The 17177-nt window shown below is 44.1% G+C and overlaps 4 protein-coding genes across 5 annotated transcripts; 3 read left to right on the top strand and 1 right to left on the bottom strand.

Moving 5' to 3' along the window:
* Nucleotides 1-62: 62 nt before the first annotated feature.
* Nucleotides 63-7368, bottom strand: LOC131259429 (uncharacterized). Of its 2 annotated transcripts, none has more exons than XM_058260927.1 (6): nt 7319-7368; nt 6973-7110; nt 5835-6705; nt 5391-5751; nt 5143-5321; nt 63-5065 (listed from the first exon to the last, which is right to left on the bottom strand). In XM_058260927.1, the coding sequence occupies exons 3-6, from the start codon at nt 6665-6667 to the stop codon at nt 511-513; spliced, it is 5928 nt and encodes a 1975-aa protein (XP_058116910.1). In that variant the 5' UTR covers nt 6668-6705; nt 6973-7110; nt 7319-7368; the 3' UTR covers nt 63-510. The 2 variants fall into 2 exon arrangements, with proteins under 2 accessions (XP_058116910.1, XP_058116909.1); XM_058260926.1 differs by lacking the exon at nt 7319-7368 and adding an exon at nt 7196-7301.
* A 1644-nt stretch (nt 7369-9012) lies between these two features.
* On the top strand, nt 9013-11870 carry LOC131259436 (ATP-dependent RNA helicase DDX42). Its single transcript, XM_058260934.1, has 4 exons — nt 9013-9443; nt 9512-9596; nt 9691-9875; nt 9943-11870. Exons 1-4 carry the CDS (start codon nt 9154-9156, stop codon nt 11789-11791), a joined length of 2409 nt encoding a protein of 802 aa, XP_058116917.1. The 5' UTR covers nt 9013-9153; the 3' UTR covers nt 11792-11870.
* Nucleotides 11871-12284: 414 nt separating this feature from the next.
* Nucleotides 12285-13972, top strand: LOC131259443 (histone PARylation factor 1-like). Its single transcript, XM_058260943.1, has 3 exons — nt 12285-13150; nt 13214-13709; nt 13798-13972. Exons 1-3 carry the CDS (start codon nt 12351-12353, stop codon nt 13861-13863), a joined length of 1362 nt encoding a protein of 453 aa, XP_058116926.1. The 5' UTR covers nt 12285-12350; the 3' UTR covers nt 13864-13972.
* Nucleotides 13973-14531: 559 nt separating this feature from the next.
* Nucleotides 14532-15357, top strand: LOC131259464 (COP9 signalosome complex subunit 9). The gene is made up of 3 exons (XM_058260964.1): nt 14532-14825; nt 14909-14981; nt 15051-15357. The coding sequence occupies exons 1-3, from the start codon at nt 14757-14759 to the stop codon at nt 15092-15094; spliced, it is 186 nt and encodes a 61-aa protein (XP_058116947.1). The 5' UTR covers nt 14532-14756; the 3' UTR covers nt 15095-15357.
* Nucleotides 15358-17177: the final 1820 nt, after the last annotated feature.

The raw sequence follows: 17177 nt of genomic DNA, 5'->3' as shown, positions 1-17177 counted from the left end.
GGTTTTCCTTTCCTTCGCACGAATTGAAGCCAAAAGCAATGAAAGATTATTATTTAGAGACCCTATTGGGTAAGGTTAAGAATGTTATTTTATATTTCATGTCAAAATGATTTTCATTACAAATACAATGGTGCCTCGCTAACTCTACATATACCTCATCAATCGATGGACTTCGAAGGAATTTAACATAAATTTGTACAAAAAATTGTCATAGAAGGAAAACACGGATGGTAAACTAGCAGGGTAAAAAAGAGATAGGTAAGCAGTAGTTTATGCGTCAATCCATATGTTAGCAAAATAATCAATATTATAATGCCTCCGGAATTTGTTTCTTTTTTCGATGGCATGATTTGAAGCTTACTGAACTAGTTAAGTTATTACTATAATTATTTTGAATCAGCGAGATGAAAATTTAAATCATAAACTCAAGAAAAAGATTGTATTGGATTGGGTCCCATAAATAAAATTGTCCATTTCCGCTGCACTAAGAATGAACTCAAAATTTAGAAATTACCGATCGCTTGCTTTAAAGTAGTCCTCTAGCAAAGCCATCATTTCCAAACGAGTTTTGCGCGCTAATTCCTCTTTTAAAAACCGTTCACGAAGCATTGCCAACGTCTGACCGTTTGATTCCATGTCGACTGGTAGATCGTGCAACTTCTCGTAGATTCGCTGAACCAGCTGTAGACCGTCGTTATCTTTTTCGTCCGGGTGGGTGGATGGGCTACTGGTGCTGGCTGCAGCACCGGAAACGCAACAACCGCTGCGCAGTTGCTTGAAGATGTGATCAGTCATTGCGGTGAGGGATAGGCGTTCGCAAACCATGGTGCTGGAGTTTTCTTGAATAGCATGCTCCAAAAATTCCACCGAATGACGCTCCGACAACTCGTCCAGCACCAGGTGGCGAGTCTTTGGGTCCTTGGACATCACCGATGATAGTTCTTTGGTCAGCACGCGTATCGTCGTTTTGCCATGCTCCAATGTTCGCCCTGCAGCAAGATATCGCTCAACGATGTCCCCTAGCGCGTAACGACGCAGAACATGCTCCAGGACAGCTTCTTCCGAAGGGAACCGCAGTCCACTGGTCAATAGCTCATTTTCAGACGATTTCTCGGGGGACGCCGCTATCGGTTGGACAGAACAGCCCTCGCTTGCCGAAGCGCTTGATTTGTGTTCTTCTGAACTCTTACCGACGTCCATTAACTCCACTGTCACTTGCAATGGGTCCATGTTTGCAGTAGCATCGTGGATCATAAATTGATTCTCGTCCAACGATTCGGGGGATGATGTCAACTCTTCATCGTCTTCCTCGGCGTTAGCATCGGTCGAAGGACCACGTTCGTCCGTACTTACGACGTTCGTCGCTGAAGTCTCGCCCGACTGGAGATCGTCTTGTTTGTTGGTATAGCTTTTCAACTCGGATATGCTGTCCGATTTGCCTCGCCGGCGCATCATGTATTTCGCTTTGTCCGCCGACGACATGCTGGTGGCAAGCTGCAAGCATCGGCTGATGGATGGCGATCGGCACTCTTCCGCCTGTCGGATATATTCCTTCGTTGCCGACACCGGAGGGTCGTGAAAGCTGACTCGCTTCCGTTTGTTTATCGGTGATTCGATATCGTCGCCACTGTCGTCTACATTGTGTCGGCGCTTGAGAATGCTGATTGCAGGGGATGCCTGCGGTGAAGGCAACACTTTCGAGAACACAAGATACTGCGATGTGTCACAATTCTCTTCACCCTGCTTGGAGGCAGACGATGGAGCAGCGGCATTGCCTTCAACGGCAGCCGAGGCCGAGGCACTTGCCTCGATGGCTTTCTTGCGCATCATCAGACGATTGGCGGAGGCGACCGATTGACCTCCTCCCTTTGGTGTTGAAGCGTTCTGTGGCGGTGTGTTCGGATTGGGTGATTGGCGAATCAAGTTGATCAGCTGTGCTCCACGGCCACCAAGGTTGATCATGTGCGTACTCGGACTGCGTGGTGTTCCTAGAACGGATGCCGACGATCCCTGGTTCTGTTGCGATCTGAGGGGAACCTTCATTCCACTTGCATTTCCTGTTTGTCCAGGACCAAGCAACAGCTGCGGCGAAGGGCTCGGCCTATTGCGTCGGGACATTGTAGACATCGGTATCGGGGTGAAGGTCACACTCGACTCGCGTTCCTTTCCCAACACCCTGCTCGATAACCGTCTATCGGCACTGCCGGCAAGTACGCTACCATCATCAGTACCCTTCGCCACACATTCCTCCTTGTGATCCGCAATCGGAGATATATTCAGCGTACTATTCATCAAATCGGCATTGCGTTCTTCGGTGTCAGCAAGATCGGGCGAGGAAACTATGCTGCGATTTAACGATTTGTTCAGCGGCTCCATCTCTTCGTCCAAGTTTTTTACCGGCGACAGCGGATCAACTGATTCCGTCGTCTGACCGTCCCTATTGTTCTCCACGGTGCTATCCACTCCGGTGCCTTTCGAATTGACTTGCTCGGAGTTCCCCACAGTTTTATCCGCAATAGTTTCAGCGACATCACCAGCCTTCACGACGGCGGAATAATCTTTAATCGGTTCCAAAACCACGAGTGGACTGTATCGAGCCACTTTCGGGCTACTCAATCCCGTACAATTTTCGGCAATAGTATGCCCCATCTCATCTTCTAGATTTTTTTTGGGCGAGTTAAGTAACTGCAAGGCTACCCTTACCGGGAAGTCTCGGCAGGTAATTTTCATTTTGGACGGCGTTCCCTTCTCCACTGCATCGCTGTTCTTTTTATCTTTGGGACTTTTGGGTGCATCCAAGCAAACGTTCGCTGGTGAATCGATGACCTTCTCATCCGTACTCGCACGACGGACGGATCGTCTGCAAGGCGAAAGCGGCGTTATGGTCGGTTCTTTCTTTTGGTCCGGGACATTTTCAACACTAGCACTATCGGTGCGTGTTTGTTTGTTTTCCAAAATTTCTACCGTTTCCTCTTCCGCGTTAGTATCAACCGTTTGCTGTTCTGCTTTACCGAGTTGGTTTTCCGAAGCTTCCATAATTCCCGCATTATCTTCCAAGGGAGAATCCACTTCCATTTGCTCACATACGGGCTGTACTTGCGTGACATTGTTTGGTTCCGTTGTTGTCACTGGTTCACTCTGGGCGGTGATATTTTCTGTGTCTGTATTGCCTTTCATAGGAACAGGAGCTTCCGTTGCGATGTCCGCCGGGTTTGGTCGAGAGTTATCTGCCGGTTCCGAATCTAATCTGGATCTACGCAGAAGCATCTTTTTGCCAACCAAAGATTGAGCCGGAGCGGGAGTTTGGGATGATTCAATAACATCATCAGATGTATTTCCTACCGATCCGTTCTGATCGACAGCGTCAATATTTTCAAAGTTGAGCAATTTTCTCGAGCTTCGCACGTCCTTTGGTTGTTGATGGTTCTTCTTGGCGTCTTTTGCAGCGGAAATACTTTTCTCAACCAACTTTGTCTCGGCGGTGCGTGATTTCCGTTCACTCTCGACCCTTCGCTCTGGGACACTCTTACGCCGAGTGGAGCGCAATTCTGGTGCTTCCGTACGCCGCGTTCGTGACAGATTCATTACGTCCAGCGTTTTGCCCTCGACGGTGTCAATGCGCAGCTGCTCTAAGATAGAACGTTTCGATTTTTTCGTCTGCTTTTGTTGCGTATCGGTGTTACGTTCAGATCCGTCCGTTTCCGAATCACCAGCCTCTTCCTTGATCGCCGTGAACGGAGACTGTTCGTCGTGCAAAACGTTTCCGGCATTGTTTTCTTTGTCTGATCGAGCCAAATTTGTTTTTGATTCAACTTCCATCATCGACGTCGATCCGACTGGTTCACTGTCCGGGACAACTATTTCGGTCATCTGTTGCTCTGGCCTAAACTGCGCTACTTGTTGTGTCATCGGGATGGTATCGACCGACGAGGAAACTACTTCTGTGGTAAGCCGTTCAGCAGTTCGAACCGGTTCATGTTTTTTATTGGGCGTCCATGGTTTAATGACGAAGCTGTCCTGGGACTGGCTCATGTCGTTGTACAACGCAGGAATATCCGTGCGTTTCTCCAACATTTTTTCCCTCTGGTGCTCAGTCAGCACTTCCGGTTTGAACTGCCAATTTGACTCGATGACCACAAATTCATCAGCCGTCTTTTTTCGAGTAGGTGTTTTCGCTTCCTTGCCACCCAACAGAGACACGCATTTTTTCATATCGTTCTGCTTCCATCCCAACTTCACGTCCGCGGGCAACTCGAGCAACATGCTCAGAAGCACTTTGCAGTTCCATCGCACTTCTTTTGGCTCATTTTTTAGTTCGCCCGACATGCCCGCTGTAACCAGTTTGGTTGATACTATGAAAAGCGATAGCTTTACCTCTTCCATTGCGAGACTATTCTCGTTTGAGACCATTTCGTTGATCGCATTCCTAATCGGCAGGATCAACGTCAGCATGTTCGTGACGCTCAAGAGTGAAAGGACCTCTCGGAAGGAACGAATCATTTTCTCCACGCGGTTCAAATTAGCCTGGTAGGCTTGAGCTTTGCGCGTCAGATCTTTGAACAACTCAAACACCTTCATCGGCGGTTTGCTGGGATCGAACTCTACCGACAGCGAGCGAAGAACGGTGCAGAAAAAATCCGCCACCACGCCAAGGTTGAATGCAAATTTGGCAATGGTCATGGCTTTAATCATTTCACAGAAGGTATTGGTGAACTCGCTAGATGTCTTTTCCCGCAGAGCTATCGGTTCGTATACCTCATTCCATAGACTTCGGACGCTCTCGATCACCACCAACTGATCGTACTCCAGGGGGTACAATAAGAAGCTCATAACGGTCGACTGATGCTCTTCGAAGCCGGCAGGATCATCTCGTATTTGAACGATCAAATGGCTGGCCAGGTGGCAATAGATTTGAGTGCGAATCGTACGGAACTCACTGATACTACCGTTATCTTCATTGGTTTCGCAAAGATACTGAACCGTTTTCTGCAAAATTTCCCAGTACCCTTTCTGCTGCCTGTACTTTTGCAAATCAAATACATGCTTAACAATTTCGTCCGATTTGCTGCAACAGAAAATTGTAAAACCAATTATTATGAGCAAACATTGTTCAATCCTGGCTTTAGGTTCAATTCTACTTACTTGGCTGGACACGGAAGGTCCGCATTCAGTACGGCGGACATGAAAGCTTTGTAGTTAAGCATCGGTTGCTCTGGAGAATCGTACCCAATATTGACCGTAAGCAGTTCACTCTTTGCAATTATCAGAAGCGTGTCATACAACAGCTCACGAAGAGGAATTTCATTTTCCTGCTTTATACACTGTACGCAACAACAAAAAAAATAGTTAAAACCATGTCCATGAAATAGATAGACGTTTTCCAGACATACCAGTCTCAAAAGAGCATTGATGACATCTTTGATACGCTGCAGTAGTTCGTTTTTCGATACCGTTTTTTCACAATTGATTCGATCCATTAAGTTACACCAAAGGCAACGATTGAGCTCGATGTAGTTGAGATGTTTCATCTGTGCAAAGAGTACGGTGCACTCAATGCAAGCATCGATGAGCAATTTGGCTTTGGTGGAAAAAAGCACCGGAGAGATGACCATTTCATGGTTCGGAAAATTAAACGGCAATGTTCTATCGCCTCCAGCTTCACTAGAAATTAGCAACGTTTTCGTTACTTCTGGGGCCGGGCCAAGCAGATGGATTAAGGCAACGGCAGACAATTGCTTAATTGCTTGATATCTGAAAATAATACAAGCATACCGTATTGAACAGAGCAATATACACTGAAACAGAGGAGTCGTATCGAATGCGAGTAGACTTACATTTTTCCCGGTGCGCCATACTCCTGAAACGAGTCATCAAAGTAGTAGCTTAGCGGAGGCTTAAATACAGGCCCAAAGCAAAAGTAAATGAATGGCTCGAATATGGTGTCTGCCAATCCGTCCAGATGGGGCCTCAGCTCATTCAACAGGTACCACCAGATGTCAAACTTTTTCAGTGCGATTATTTCCGTTTTAGACTTGGAGCTCTTAAGCGGAATGCATATCAGCTTCATCCGTTTCGGAAGGTTCATTTGTTTGTTGTTCGAGAACACTTCCACCAACAAGCGCCAACAGTCGAATGACTGCTCGCGTATAGAGAGCTCAGGTGAGCGGAAACCCGCTTCCACGATCGACAAGAACATGTTTATTATCGACGATCCCTGGCATAGATCGCGGTTCATGACGCGCACAAGCGCAGCCCACATCCGGTGCCAGTTGGGATCTTTTTCACTGCGCGCCGTGTCTATGAGTGAAGTGTAGTCCCGGCTTATGGTGGTTCGTAGTTCTGCCCATAGCGGAAGTTCCTGATAATTCGTCTTCACGAGGTGTGGTACGGCAGCCTCGAGCGCCATCAGCGCTAGTCGCCTGGTACTAGCGGACTTTACTTCCAGCATCAAACGCGCCACATCGATGAGCCAGAACTTCAACTCATCCGGGTTTGTAGTAAACTTGCCATCGCATGTACTCAATGCACTATTCGGCTTTTGGTGGCACACCGCTTCAAGCTCGCACAAGATACGATCAACGTCAGCCCAGTTTTCCTTTTGCAGTTCTGTGCGGAGCCGTTCGTAGTATTTTTGCCCATCCTTTAAACACGGAGACGAAATCATCATGCTCGTATATCGGGTGTTTTTATACACTTAGAAGCAATCTAGAATACGAAAGAAAATGCCAACTTAGTATGATTTTCTGTATTCGGTCAACTGGGAAAATTTCGGAAGGATCTATAACTAGTCCCACTACGATTTCATTCTAATATTAGTCGACCCATTTGTACTCAACATATTCTAACCAATCAAGTAACTACAGGTCAAAATGTTAATACATTACGAAAAACAATCGGGCTTTGCTAAGAAAGCCCCATTGAAACTGTCAAGAGTGAGACGTGACAACATGTGAGTGAGACGGCAGTACTTACCCTGGTTTGGCGTGGGGTCGCTCTTCCACCACACACGGCGGAATACAAAAATGCACTTTCAACACACTTGCAGGCTCCACTTACTTTATGTGATGTTGTCTATTTATTTCAATGGCCTCACGGTTATTACTTGAGCAGCTATCAATATCGCATAGAAAAATCAATGAATACAATATTTTTGCACCAGCATCGAAGCTAGCAACCAACGCTCAACGCACTGCACCTTCACAACTGATAATCGAATAAACCACACACATTAATGCAGGTATGGAACAGATGATTTCGATTTCGCTTGTAGCATCTGCCGCTTCGATTATTCATAAAGAAATACAGTACCAAAACGCACCTTTATCAATGCAGAACATATAGAAAACTCAACTTCACCAAAGCACCCTTTTTTACCACTCAGTACAAAACAAGTAATTTCCGAGGATTTTGGCGCGAACAGCTGTCAGGGCAAAACTCCCGGTGAAAATATACATCACTACCGAACAGCGAACCAAATGATCCGATGATTGGATTTAATTATACCACTGGTTACCAAAGTCGTGAATTTAATTAAAATAAAATCATAATTTCACATGAACGAAATGAAAATTAAAAAAAGGTTTTGTTATGTACTAGGTAAAACGGCCCGGTTACACGGGCCGGTTACACGTTACCGGACCCGGTTACAGTGTCCGTTTACAGGACCCGGTTACAGGGCTAGGTAACACGGCCAATTTACAGGGCCCGGTCACAGTGCCCGTTTACAGGGCCCGTTTACAGATCCTGGTAACACGGCCCGTTTACAGGGCAAGTTTACAGAACCCAGTTTCAGGACCCGTTTACAGGGTCTGGTTACAGTGCCCGTTTACAGGGCCCGGTTACACTGCCCGTTTACAGGACCCGGTAACAGGGCCCGTTTACAGGTCCCGGCTCAACCTTATGGATGTAGTTTTATTATTAATTTTATTCTGCGTTGGTTATTTCGTTCATCACGTTTAAGCACCACCTTTCCCAATAGTAAATGCAATGTTCGAAAAAAATGTTTCCATAATCACGAAAACGTTTCATTTCCCTCCTATTACAAACTTTAAATGAAACTGTGCCTGCAGATTTCCGCTTTGCTTTGTTTTATTTTCCGGCAAAGTAGCCATCGATAATCAAAGTAACCATCAACTACCAAAAATTTGCTCATCAAATCGTTCACCCGATCAGAGCGCAACAAAAATTTCCCCTTCATCCTTAGTATCCTTAGCAAAAGCTGAACGCGTGGGATAACCGGTATTTTTCAGTGCATCTCGTTTTCGCGCTCGCTTCGCTCGTTCGTTGCTATATTGCTATCTAAGCGTAAGAAAAGCGTTACATCAGTGCATCTCGCTTACGTGCTCACTTCGCTCAATCGTACTGTCTAATGGAACCACTCAGTTAGCGGAGTTTGTATACGGGATAAGCATAGAAATTGAACAAGAAAATTCATCGAACTGTCCGCTGGTATAAATTATTCCAATTCCCAAGGATTTGCAGAATTTTGGAACTGAGTCCTCAGCAACATCAAGTTTGACAGCTGTAAACGTTCTTCAGAGTAGTGATGGAGAAATGAATCTTTGAGATTCATGAATCTTATGAATCGTATTCAAGATTCGCAGAAGATTCATATGAATAAATCTCATTGAAAGAATCATGAAGCACAACATTGATTTGATGACAAAACTGTCTCGTTCTGAGTCTGTCTGTGTCTGAGTCGTGAGTAGGTATTTTAAACGTAATACCCGGAAATTTGACATACTTTTTGTGCGCAAAGTCCCATTTGTTCGCGAAAACCGAGACAGGCCTGACTATCACGTGAAAGGAACCAAACATTCGATAGGAAAGATTTGACCAAAGTCCGTGCAGAGCCTGATTGTTTCTACATCGACTCGGGTCAAGTCTGAGTCAAATCAAATCGAGTCCCAAACAAATCAAATTTGATCCGAATCCATCCCAATCTTTTGGAATTCGTTGAGGAATCGAGTCTTCGAATCTTCCGAAACCCAACTCTGCCAACACTAATAGAAACAAATGTAGGGAATTCATTATCGATCTATACCGTAAAATTTATCATTTTGATATAAAAAGCGTGCTTTCGCTGTTGATATTTCGTAGCAGATCTATTTTGCAGCGTTGCCCTTAAGACCGTAACTGGTTTGCTTGGGTATAATGAGTCGGAATCGTGGAAATTTCAGCTTTCAGATGCGTCGCACCGGACCGCATCGGCCGAATCAACAGCAGCAGCAACATTCTAAAGATCAAAACCGAAGTTATTCTTTGAATGCTGTGCCCCCTCCCAGTTCGCTGTGCGGGAGGTCATCCGGTGTTCCGCCACCAAAGTCGTACAACCAAGGTCCTGGAATATCGAAGCATGGTTACCATACTATAGAATCGATTCATCAGTATTCGAATCCATCCCAATATTCAGTCGGAAAGCGTCGTGGCCGTACGGAAGATGAGTGAGTAATGCAGATTATCTTTTGCCTAAGAGCTAGGAAATCAAAATCGATTATTTTCTATCTTTTAGGTACTTTGAAGAAGAAGATGAACCAATTGGACAACAGCTGGAATATATTCCCGCACCCGGTTCGCCTTCAGCTGCAGATTCGAGCGTAAGTTTAGTTCATACTCTGTCCTCTTCACTCGGTTGCCGGCCAGAAGAAATGTGTGTGTTTTTGGTCCCGTGGTTTGGCCACAATAATATAGGAAAAAAAGAAAGGCTCATCAGATGACGACGATGACGATGAAGAAGACCCACTGGATGCGTTTATGGCCGGTATCGAGGAGCAGGTGAAGTTGGAGAATAAAAAGATCCCGCAGCCGAACGTCGATCCGAAAAAGGGGACTCGAGGTGACATTGACGACGAAGACGACGAAGAAAGTTACTATCGGTATGTTTTATTTTCAAAAAATGTGTTAGATCGACCGAGGTTAAATGGGATTTATGTGTTCTTGCAGATACATGAAGGAAAATCCAAATGCTGGGGTTTTAGATGAAGGCTCCGATGCGGAACTTGAGTACGATGAAGATGGTAATCCTATCCCACCACCGAGAAGACGAGAAATTGATCCACTTCCAGCGATTGACCATTCGGAAATAGACTATGCAAGGTTCGAAAAGAATTTCTACATCCCCCATGAGGACATCGTCAACCTTTCACATGCCAAAGTGCAAGAGTTACGCCAAACGCTGGGAGTTAAAGTAAGTGGACCCTTACCACCGCATCCGGTCACGAGTTTTGCACACTTTGGCTTCGACGAATCGCTGATGAAAGCGATAAGAAAATCGGAGTACAGTCAGCCTACACCGATCCAAGCGCAAGCCATTCCGGCGGCACTGAGTGGGCGCGACATAATTGGCATAGCGAAGACTGGTAGCGGTAAAACGGCAGCTTTTCTATGGCCCATGCTAGTGCATATCATGGACCAGCGAGAGCTCGGACCAGGAGATGGTCCGATTGGATTGATTCTGGCACCAACACGAGAATTGTCACTGCAGATCTACGGAGAAGCGAAGAAGTTCGGAAAAGTGTACAATATAAGCGTCTGCTGTTGTTATGGCGGTGGGTCAAAGTGGGAGCAGAGCAAAGCGCTTGAACAAGGTGCCGAAATTGTTGTTGCCACCCCAGGGCGTATGATTGATATGGTTAAGATGAAGGCTACAAATCTACAGCGCGTCACCTACCTAGTTCTAGATGAGGCAGACAAGATGTTCAATATGGGCTTTGAACCGCAAGTTCGTTCCATCTGCAACCACGTGCGTCCGGATCGGCAAACGTTGCTGTTTAGTGCCACATTCAAGAAACGCGTGGAGAAACTTGCTCGCGACGTCCTGACGGACCCTGTGCGTATCATCCATGGTGACCTAGGAGAAGCCAACTCTGACGTAACGCAACGCATTATGCTGCTGCCGAATGTGCAGAGTAAATGGAACTGGCTGCTAACAAACCTGGTGCAGTTGCTTTCCGAGGGAAGTGTGTTGATATTCGTAACGAAGAAGGCAGATGCCGAACAGGTGGCAAACAATCTGCGCCTAAAGGAAAACGATGTCGTTCTTCTCCATGGTGATATGGATCAATCGGAGCGTAATTCGGTCATAACACGGTTCAAACGCAGGGATGTAGACATTATGGTCGCTACCGATGTCGCTGCTCGTGGGTTGGACATTCCGCATATTCGGACCGTCGTGAATTACGACATCGCACGAGACATCGATACGCACACACACCGTATTGGGCGTACAGGACGCGCCGGTGAAAAAGGTACAGCCTACACACTGATCACCGACAAGGACAAAGAGTTTTCCGGCCATTTAGTTCGCAATCTGGAAGGTGCTAACCAGGAAGTACCCGACGATCTCATGAAGTTGGCTATGCAAAGCTCCTGGTTCCGGAACAGTCGCTTCAAGCAAGCTAATAAGGGTAAAAATTTGAATGTCGGCGGCGCAGGTTTGGGCTTCCGTCAACGACCCGTCCATCGAGGTCCATTAAGTCGCCCATCCGATGGATCGGCGTCAGGATCATCGACCGAGGACTCCGCAGGCATACCAGCGCCGGGTTCGTCCAAAGGTCCAGCAACAGATCGTTTGTCAGCCATGCGTGAAACTTTTCGCGCTCACTATAACGCACAGTTCAAAGCGTCCACCGATCGGACGTGGGAGAACACTGTACCGGAGGGAGGCGTGTTTGCTAAACCGGCCCTGCCCGGAATGGTACCACCTAGTGGTAACAACTCCGATGAACAATCGTCATCCGATTCAGCCAACAATGACTCGGCTCCACGAAAGAAAAGAAGCAGATGGAACTAAATTTATTCGTTCATCTAGCAAACAATGAGCATGAAAATATTCTTGACTTAAATTGATTTAAATAAATCTCTACCCTCATAATAAAATCATGAATGGATTGTTTTACTTGATAGGCGACTAATGAGAAAACGCCAGCATATGAAATAGAACTATTTTTACTAACATTTACTGGATGTTTGCATACAATTAATCGTTGTTCAATAAGAACATTTATGACAGCCATTTTTTTCTAAGCATGGAAAAATAACAGCGCAATTGTGCGTCGTGTAAGGTTAAGTCTATAGTTTTATTCAGTTCAGGTAATGCATCCCACTGTTCCCTTTTGACATACAAACTTTTTATATTTTCATACTTTTTAATACAGTTTAAATATTTTATTTTCGTGATAAGTCGTGTTTGATTTGATTTAGATCGCATCGCTATGTCAAATATGCCATAGCCATCTATGACGCTATGCGACTTTGCAGCTGTCAGTTGTTTTGCCGGATTGCATTCGCATGCTAAGCATCGTCAAGTTAAATCAGGAAAGTGTTTGTAGAAAGGATTGTTGAATTATAAAATGAATAAACCCGAGTGCAAGTATGGAGCAGACTGTTATCAAAAAAACCCAGCCCATAAGGAAAAGTACGCTCATCCCCCAGAAACCACAAAAAACGATATCAAAACAGAAGAGAAAGCCAATGAACCATCGGAGGAAGGTAGCAGCACTTCGCCTCACAAGAGATTATGGAAAGGTTGTACTACAGCAGAACAGCTGGAGGACCTGAAACGTTGCAAACGCCCTCCTACGCCAGAAAAGGATGATAATAATATCGAGGAAGAGGATGCTAAGCATGAGTATCACGGGATGACGCGACAGCGTTACCGTTTACCGGAGGTTCCGGTTGATGTCGGAATGATGAGCGATCTGTACGATCCTCAGATTGAATACTCGAAGCGTGCCGAATACAAGGAGCTTTGTGAGGATCCGAAGAACTTTATTAAGCATAAGTTTTTGGTCTCAATGGCTCCGTGCTTCGATAGCTTATGGGAATTTTGTACGGAGGAAGCTGGCAAGGCGAACTGTAAACCGGAGAGCGTCTTCGACAGCCTCGGGCTACGAATGGTTGGCCCTTTCGATGTGTTGGCCGGCAAGTTTAAGAATGTTACGATACATGAGCCAGGAGATTATCTGCGCCATTGGAGATTCTACTACGATCCTCCGGAATTCCAAACGGTGCTGGTGAAGAAAGGCTCTGGTGTCCACTATGGTTACTGGCGAGATGAGCCAGACAATGCAGATGGGCTTGTTGCCTTCAACGATGTAAATAAAGGTTGCGAGTTCAAAATGATTGGTGGCAATGTGTTTGATGCAATCGTGTAAGTAATGCTTTCCACAGGCAATTAGAAACTCAGTATATTTATTAAACATCTCTGTTCCAGTCATTACTTAGACGAACACGTTAGCGCTACACCATTCAACAAAAAGCAGATTACCAGCATGAAAAAGAGTTTGGAGGAATGGACCACAGCAAAAGGGATACCGCTGAAGGCAACAGAAAAAATAAAATCCCGCAACAAGTTGATCGTCTGCAAAACTTTCCACAAAGCGGGACTTGTAGTGCCGTTCGACAGAAAGCAAGAGCTAGGGTATCGACCCCTTCTAGAAAGCGATGCCAATCTACGCAAAATGCTCTCAAAGTTTAACAACATTGATTTTTATAAGGATAAAAGCAAGTTCCAGGATGCTATGAGGGATTTGCAGGCCGTCATCACAGCTGCGAACCTCGCTGTGGACGAGTGTGATTTTGGAACTATTCTCGAACTTGCAATGGATTTGTTTTGTTATGGTGAGAAAAATCTACACGAAGTTATGAAACCGTTATTCTTTACCGGTTATTCCATGCTCAAACGTCCACAATACATTGCAATTATCAAGGTAAGGCATACTCTTGTTAAATGTTTATATTGAAAACCTGTTCAACGATTTATGATATTGGTTCACCTTTTTGTGTCGTTTATTTTAGTCCCACTTGGATAACCGTTGTGAGGGTATCGATTTGGATTTGTTGATGAAAAACTGCCAACCTTGATTAATGTGCCGTAGCATTAATTTTTTATTTCGGAATTTTCATTATTAATTGCATTCTATATATTTCAACAGTTAATAAAACTGTCGGAAAAATATGAGCTTACAGAGCACTTTTGGAAAGTTTTGATGTATGTATTGTCTTATGTATAAAATATTGAGAAAAAATGAGTAAATATTGACGAAGGAGAAATGGATTGTTGCTTTAAAGGTGTAAAAAATGTGAAAGCGAGGAAAACATCACTTCTATTTACACGAATATTCATGATTTGTCATGAAGATTTATTTGAATAGAAGGTTTTAGGACGAAGAAACGGAATAGAACAATTTTATAGAAATGGTTGTGCCTGACATTCTGCACAATTCAAGAATTTAGGCATATTGAAATTTTCATAAATTTCATTTAAAGTTGAAACAACCAACTTCAATTCACATTTATTATGCTGCAAAGGATAGACACAAATGCGCGCGTATTTCTGTTGGCTGCATGGGTCAAGATAAAAAGCGTCATGTTGACACTCAACCGACTACATTGTCGGTTTGTTCGTCGAAAAGGCGGCACTCTGCTGCTGCGCGGGAAGAGGAACATTGTTTACGAATGCAGGCGCAAGCGAGATACAATCAAAACAAAAATACCGTTGAACAGCTGTCACACGGCAGTCGAGACGCGGCACGATGCATGCGCGTAGCTTTGTGTTTGTTTGACAATTGAACGCTTTCGAACGTCACAAAATAACAACAAACCCGAATTTATTTCAGAGTTCTGCAGTGCTTGCTTACCGTGAAACCTTTTTCCCCTGCATTCTTTGGCTTGCAACTGTTTACCTTCTCCCTGCAGTGTATTACCCCATTTTCATCATAGAGGAAAAGCAGGCACCACTTGAAATCATTAACGAGATGAAGCCGAACGTTGTCGCGGACGAAATGTTTCCGGAAGGCCCAGGTCCGTTCATGGATCTGGAAGAGGTACGTTCTATGTGTTTCGTAGATTACGATACGGCCCGGTAAATGTAATGTGTATTTTTGCCTTTGTTCAACATCTACCATAGGCAGGAGGATCTACTGGGTTGCTGATGGATTTGGCTGCTAACGAAAAGGATGTTCATGCTGATTTCTTCAATGGTACGGTGAAAAGTAAAATGCCGGACTTCAGAGCCTGTACTAATGATTTTTTATTCATTTTCGTTGCAGACTTTGAAGATCTCTTCGATGAAGATGAGGATGCACAGATGTAAGAACTTATCGGTTGTTCTATGACAAGGGTCTCCAAACTACGGCCTCTCCTCCTTGGGAAAATGTGGCCCAACGATATGGTCATTCCACCCAATGCGGCCCGCGTTAAACAATGTTTGGAGACCCCTGTTTTATGATGTTCAGCAGACCAAATAAAACAATGTCATAAGAATAAATCCCCTGTATTTACAACCATGTGTGTGTTTACCAGAATTATGGGAATTCTCATCGTAAAATAATAAATCTTTTTCTGTCTCATTTTCCATCGCCACGCCCTGCTTGCTTACTTGATTAGATTCGAGTGACTGCGAGTGAAAACCCGATAAAAATGTTAGCAATGTCTCCTTTTTTGATAAGGAGCTACAAAATAAATCTAGTGGGTACCATTCTGGGTCCATAACCAGCGTGACACATTTTTCAAAATGCACAAAACTTAACGGTACAATACCTTTGGGACTATAAGTTTTTCCAAACAAAAAGTGGTGGCCATTAGACTGAGTAAAAATACATCTCACCAGCGATGGCATTCTTCATCTTCTTAGTCTGCGAATATTTACACCAGTACGGTTGTTGAATCCAGCTTTCTTGGCCTTCGCCAGCTAACCTGGTGATGTAGACCTCTAAGGGTTAAGGACCGGCAACTAAGGCCTTATGTCCCCGATGGCATTCTTGATCGGCATAAACATACGAGCATTTCCTCCTCGATTGGAAATGGTGGACATAACTAAAGAAGCTAGGAACACTAAGGAGCAATTAGTTGTCGTGCAATGGCTTATTTGTTGTAAGATTTATGCAAAGAAATAATTCCATTGTACTAAGTTTGACCATACTTTATTAGCAGATCGTAATAGTTCATTAACATAAAATTTAAAATTTCAAACTTATCGATACATAATTGATAGTTTTTTTCTGTTCTTATGTTTTTTCTTACATTTCCTATCATTTTGTGTCAAGTTTTTTTCCCCACAGCTGGCACCTACTGTTCGTGTAATTCACTTTTTTGGCATAACCTTTATTTGTGTTCAGAAAGCAATATATTGTTGCATCGGAAATTAATCCTATCCATCCTTGAAAATTGACCTTGGGGCCAGCGACAGCCGAGCAGTTACGCCGGTTAGAAAATTGGCCTTCGAGCGTCGAGGCACTCTCTCGACGGTATAAGTTAGAATCCCAAACGAAACTGAACCCTCCTCGGTACGAGAGGACTGACTATCCATGTACACAAAGGGAATATATCTAGTAAGCCTTATGTTGCCAGGCTTGGACGAAGACTGTTGTTACGCCAACAAAAAAGATCCTTGATAATAGTCATAGTTCTTTTTTCTATGTATGAACCGTACAGATGAATAAAAGAAAACTAAGTAGTTTATAACATTAGTCAAAAAAAAAAACTTGCTAAACAGAACCACAACGTTCAGGCATTGCCTTCATCATGATTAGATACAAAATTTATAATTGCGTCTGGATGCATATAAACACACCAATGAACTGTACCTTCCTTACAATTTATATTGCAGGGTAAAAATAGTGTCTTCCAGAGTCAATGGATAACGTCTAGTATTTTCACTACCGTTTTGTCACACATTGTTTTTTTCCAACGAGCGTTTAACTCTCTTCGCGCATACGCTTATTGGGTTAGATTTCGAATTCGCACTGTACGAATGCATAATCAAAACTGTGATGCCAATGTTCAACGGTTAAATTATAACGTTTCCAAAATTTTTTTTATCCAGCTGTTCACCTCGTTCATTACCTTTTGCGGTATTTATTTGTTTAACATTTAGTATGTACAATTGTGTCTTACGTTCCTATTATTCCTTACAGTTTCGCTGTTAATGCTCTTCACCGATGATGATGGATGGTTTTTGTAAAGAATTACTTTCTTGCTCTATAGAACGGCTGTCGATAGGAGTATGAAAGTGAACAAACGTTCCTTTACTCCACCAAGCGTTTATAGTTTGTTTACCGTAAGCTCAGTTAAATCGTTCTCTTCTAAATTTTCTACTGTATTTAACGAAACGGGGTGTTGCAAACGGCGGGGGTGCAAAATATTCAGACTCCCTGTCGAAGAAAGCATAGTTTTCT

This window comes from Anopheles coustani, chromosome 3 (assembly GCF_943734705.1).
Source record: "Anopheles coustani chromosome 3, idAnoCousDA_361_x.2, whole genome shotgun sequence".
Classification (NCBI taxonomy): Eukaryota; Metazoa; Arthropoda; class Insecta; order Diptera; family Culicidae; genus Anopheles; species Anopheles coustani.
Note: the sequence above shows the minus strand (reverse complement) of the source record. Positions and strands in the feature narration are given on the sequence as shown.